The sequence below is a fragment of the Argopecten irradians genome, chromosome 16 (assembly GCF_041381155.1).
Source record: "Argopecten irradians isolate NY chromosome 16, Ai_NY, whole genome shotgun sequence".
In the NCBI taxonomy this organism is placed as follows: domain Eukaryota; kingdom Metazoa; phylum Mollusca; class Bivalvia; order Pectinida; family Pectinidae; genus Argopecten; species Argopecten irradians.
Genome location: NC_091149.1, coordinates 3454892 through 3460891, shown reverse-complemented (window position 1 = coordinate 3460891; position 6000 = coordinate 3454892). Strand labels below are relative to the sequence as shown.

The window sequence follows — 6000 nt, the reverse complement described above, 5'->3', positions numbered from 1 at the left end:
CTATAGTGATTTTAACTGATTTGATAGTTATCTGGTGAATATAACTTAAGTGAAACTGGTATCCAAACATATCTTACCCAGTGCCGCATCTAAAATAATAGACTGACCACCAGATCTTAAGTTGTCGTTAAGTCTCAGTAGAGTTCTTCTCCCCCTAGTTTGAAACTAGAATCAGACATGTAGTAGAGACACAAATAATCAAGCCAAATTTTAGTGATTTTCGTTCAATATTCTAAATAAAGACTGGTGGCCAGTCTACCTACATAAAAATAGTTTGGTTTGAAATAAGCCAGTTGTAAATAAATAAATAAATACGTTTTCCAAATAAACGAATAGTTGTAGAAGCACTCCAGACTGATATATATCACTGTATTCACAAAATTGCCAACTTACATCGAAGGTAATGACTGCATGTCGATGTTTTTTCTCCAGGTTCTCCTAATTCCTCCACCTCGTAAACCTAGTAAGCCGTTGAACCACACTGGCTGTTAATTGAACGTTACAACATCAGCAAAAGAAATCCAAGATTTTATCATATTTCACGAAGTCAATCCTATTGTCAACTTTCACCGAAGTTTATATCATGCAGTACAATTGTGTTAGAGAGAAGGGGATAATTTTGTATTTGACAATGTTGTGACCAAAGTTTAAAATCCTAAATATTAATTTTTTTAAATATTATACAACATCCGAGAAATTTTGCGTGATGTTTGACAACACCCTTTGTTTATGGGTATTTAATTCCCTGACCGCATGTTACACAAAACGCAATATTTAAAACTCTTTAAACAGCGTCTGGGCCACAGGGCGATTAAGTTTCCACTTGAACAGTTAATTTAACTATTAGTAGGAGAATACAGCTGTCTCGATGTCAGTTTAAAGTGTGATATAACTATAATGTATACTTTCTGTCATACCATTAACATGCCTAACAGACGTAAATAGAACACAGTATTATACAACTTAATTGTGTCAAGTTACCAAAAACAGAACAGTGCAGCGAGAACGAAATTTATATGCAGCTTTGTATAAATATTAAAGGGCCACTCCGGAGCAAAATTTAAAGGTTTCTTAAAAACATTAATAACAAAAGAAAATATATATCGATGGCTTAAGATGAGGTTACAACACCAAACATATGCAAGATTTCCTGTCTAATGTACGATAAAAGTGGATATGCATTTCGCTGTTTTGCCGTCTGGCGCAGTGATAGTCAACTACCGCGCGGCATTTAGGACGACGGCGGGAAACATAAAACGACCCGCGTTATGAAAATTAACATTTTATTTATTCTAATTAAACAGTTATGAAGGTGATGATAAGTGTGCTAGTAAACGTATAGTTAATAACTTCTGCGACTCTACAAAATTATTGATCTCGTTTTACATTCCTATTTTAAAAATTAAAAGCCGTTTCGGAAAGGTAGTGGCCCTTTAAAGGTTCGGAAATATGTGCTAATATATACACAGTAAAACCATTTATAATTGTGACGAATGAAATTCATTGGTAGTTTCCAATGCATCTAAAAGGTAAATTGTATCGATCAGAGTTACTTCCCTTCGATTAGCTTCGTCAGTTACTTCCCTTCGTTACGCCAGTTCTGATGGACAATCGGACATCTCCGGACTTTTCCGTCAAGCACATGTCTTTTTTTGGGATAATGCCCAAGGTGCTCCGAATATACTGACGGAACGCTACACTCTCTCATTGTAATTTGAAAACTGTATCCTCACATAGTACCTTGGAGATTGCACCCTCGAATTGCAATTTGAAAACTGCATAATCGCTTTGTTTTGAACACTTCTTTCTTGTATAGTAATTTGAGCGTTGCACGTTCTCGTTGTGCAATGAGCAAAGCACGCTCACATTGTGCTTATAGCACTGTATTCTTTCGCTTTGAACATTGCAACCCTCGAATTGCAATAAGAATAACTGCACTCGCATTCTGATTTTAGCACAGCACCCTTGCAGTTCAACTTGAAAATTGCACTTTGGGTATTATACTTTGGGTATTATACCCCTGTATTTTGATTCAAATACTGCATCCTTGCATTGAACCACTATAACATCGCACTTTGATTTGATTATTGCACCCCTGCATTTTGATTTAAGTACCGCATTCTTACAATGTGCTTTGAATACTGATCCCTCATATTATACTACATGTATGATCACTGAAATTTGACATTAGCCCGGTAGTGTTGTATTAATTTTCACATTGTTACAAAATTATCACTGCAAACTGACATTGTGTTTTAAGTATTTAACACCATCGCATTTTACTTTGATTATTGCATGCATTCTTGCTTCTTTGGGCACTGCACTTTCGGATTGTGCTTTGCACACTGTTTTTTGCTTTGTGTTTGAGTAATGCACTCTCGAATTGTTTTGCACAATTTATTTTTGCTTTGTGTTTGAGTAATGCGCTCTCGAATTGTTTTGCACAATGTATTTTTGCTTTGTGTTTGAGTAATGCACTCTCGAATTGTTTTGCACAATTTATTTTTGCTTTGTGTTTGAGTAATGCGCTCTCGAATTGTTTTGCACACTGTATTTTTGCTTTGTGTTTGAGTAATGCACTCTCGAATTGTTTTGCACACTTTATTTTTGCTTTGTGTTTGAGTAATGCACTCTCGGATTGTTCTGTGGGCACTGTATTTTTGCTTTATGTTTGAGCACTGCACTGTCGGATGGTGCTCTGAGCAGATGCATTCTTGTATTATAAGATAACCGCATTATCTACTGACATTTATTTAGAGCTATTAACGATGCCATGGAGATTTTTTGGCTGTAGCAAATTTCGGCGTAGTTTGTGTAGTATGTGTACTGTCCTAGTTCTCGCTCTGTGCTGATACACACATGACGGCCGTCCGCACACACGACTGTGCTACCACCTGATTGATCTCCCTAACTGGGACTACATGTTGGTAAATAAACCGCCTATACGTGTTCTCAATCCTCGCACCACTAATTTAGATGGCTCATGTTCCGTGATAAATGAACTAATTCTATCTCAGAGGCCATGGAAACCAAACGACCTGTACCCTTTAAATAAAGCGAGGCTCACTCTTCAAGCTGAACACGTTTCGCTACGCAATAAAGCTCGCCGATAAAGGGCAAGGTCATTCTTGCTGTTGGGCTAAGATAGCTATATATATTTCTGTGTATTGCCACGTGCTAAGGGTGAATGTGCACCAATAGAATTGGTTGTTGCAACGAGCGGCTCGTTCTCTTTGTTCTCGGCCGAGAGTCAGATGTAACCTGCTTCGTGATTGGTTGTGAATACATACTGTGGGTTATATTTAAACTAACACATGCGAGTTATGTTGGCTGGTGGTATTGCCGGCAGTTGTGTGTGTACTACATAAATACAATGTATAATGTGTTAGTGTCGTGATGAAATAAAGCTTTTAAAGTATGCTTTATACAAATGTTCCATCTATATGTTGAGTGGTATAAATGTGGATATTAACCGCCATATGATATTCTGTGGAAAATATACCAGGAACCATGGCAGATCCAAAATATGATTTTGGGAAATGTGCGTCGGATTCGGAAAGTATTCCGTCAATCAAACCCGGATTAAAACCCAACAATCAAATGGCTAGCACCGACTACCGTGTCTCGGACACCCCGGGTCGACGGACAGATGCGTTTTCCGTCCCGGGGGTGGATGCTCCACCCCTATCTAGATTAAATCTCAGGACGCGGTCTCGCAGGTAAGTTCTGACGTCACAGATGTAGATATGTTTTTATGTACTTGTAGAAACATCAAACCACAGTACGAACCGGAACTATATATCCACCGTAGATATGAGAGGTTTCCCTTCGTATGGTAAATTCTATATCTATTTCTTAGCGTTGTCTTCGGGTCGGGAAGTATGCTGTATACCCACATTCATTTATATAATAGATACGGTATCATTATACATACTATATCAGTTATAATATGAATAGGTATATTGTACGAACTGCAATAGAGTCGACCGAGTGGAACTGTGTATTATTGGCGGCTTACACCAACACGATACACAAAAAGGGATGCGAATATTTATCATGTAAATTTAGGAAGCATTCTAAGGTATACCTCTGGTAGGGCACTGTGATAGAACATCCGGGTCTCCCAGCAAAACATTACAGATCTTCATCAAGTGTAATGGCCTTATTGATGGTTATTTGTGCTGGTGACATTACGAGTTTAGCACAGTACTGTCGGTGTAGCGGCGATAATAGGACTATTTGTGTCTTCTGTTGTAAGCCTAATACATTAACACTTCCCTCTCTATGAACTGTGAATACTTTCGTATTAATGTCTATGTAAGCTTCATACTGTAGCATTGACGTCTAGTCAGCCTCATACAGTAACATTGACGTCTATGTAAGCTTCATACAAACATTGACGTCTGTGCGAGCTTCATACAGTAACATTGACGTCTATGTAAGCTTCATACAAACATTGACGTCTATGTAAGCTTCATACAGTAACATTGACGTCTATGTAAGCTTCATACAGTAACATTGACGTCTATGTAAGCTTCATACAGTAACATTGACGTCTATGTAAGCTTCATACAGTAACATTGACGTCTATGTAAGCTTCATACAAACATTGACGTCTATGTAAGCTTCATACAGTAACACTGACGTCTATGTAAGCTTCATACAGTAACATTGACGTCTATGTAAGCTTCATACAAACATTGACGTCTATGTAAGCTTCATACAAACATTGACGTCTATGTAAGCTTCATACAGTAACATTGACGTCTATGTAAGCTTCATACAAACATTGACGTCTATGTAAGCTTCATACAAACATTGACGTCTATGTTGGTGAACTTAAGGTAATGTAACAGTTCTCTGTTGGTGAACTTTGTTCTCTGTGGGTGAACTTTAAGTAATGTAAAAGTACTCTGTTGGTGAACTTAAGGTAATGTAACAGTTCTCTGTGTGTGAACTTTAAGTAATGTAACAGTTCTCTGTGGGTGAACTTTAAGTAATGTAACAGTTCTCTGTGGGTGAACTTTAAGTAATGTAACAGTTCTCTGTGGGTGAACTTTAATTACAGTGTAACTATTCTCTAGATCTGTGTGTGCGAACTTTAGTGAAGTTTCAGTAATGCTTTTCTCTGTGCGCTTTCTATGTGAACTTTAAGTTCAGTGACAGTTCTCTAGAAGTGTAAGCTTTTCTCTGAGTTAATTGAAAGTACGAGGAAAGCATACATAAATCTATATAGCACACGTGTCTATAAATGTACTACTGTGCTCAGAGGAGCTTAAAAGCTGGTTGAACTATGTGAACGAAGACGATATTTGTAAAGATAGCGTGTCACATTTTTGTAATCTTGCCTTGTATAGCCTTCGGGCTACAACTCAAACCTTCCTGGGTTTTCTGCCTGGCGCCGAAAATAAACCGGCATCCTACTAAATCCAGGTCACTCGGTAACCCATTTACATATATTAGCACCTGGTATTGAATTGTTCCGTATTTACATATTGCCTATACAGATTCGCTTAATAAAAAGTTCAAGGGAATAAAGCTTGCATTCACCCCTGAATTATCACAATGGAAATGTTAAGTCTTTGTTTTAGAAGAGCCTAAATGTGTCTTCAGGGGTGAATGATTTATTATCAAATTAAATTTTATTTACATCACCATTTCATCACATGATATATAGCCTAGTCTGCTCGTATTGTTTTGAACACATTAATTAGATAACGATTGTAAAACGTGTGCAATGTCAACAGAAACTACATACAATGTACGTTGTATAATACGAAGCAGACTCCAGAATCCTACATTTGCGTACGCCTTATTTACGAAATCTACTATTACTAGATAGTTATGCATACTTATTTATATAAATTAATTATCTTAATTTATTGTACATCTATGCTTTATTTAAAGTACTATATTATATAGACATCAACTATTAATATTCATCGTTGTCACAAGTTTTTGAGGCGGGATAAGATCTAATTATCAATTATTTATATCGAA

The 6000-nt window shown here is 37.0% G+C and overlaps 1 protein-coding gene across 1 annotated transcript in view; it reads left to right on the top strand.

The window, feature by feature from the left end:
* Positions 1-3309: 3309 nt before the first annotated feature.
* LOC138311096 (homeobox protein Mohawk-like) overlaps positions 3310-6000 on the top strand; it is a 47390-nt gene continuing 44699 nt past the window's right edge. Inside the window, exon 1 of the mRNA XM_069252537.1 lies at positions 3310-3719. Within this exon, the coding sequence (XP_069108638.1) occupies positions 3511-3719 (209 nt within the window). The 5' untranslated portion in view covers positions 3310-3510. The remainder of the gene's footprint in view (positions 3720-6000) is intronic.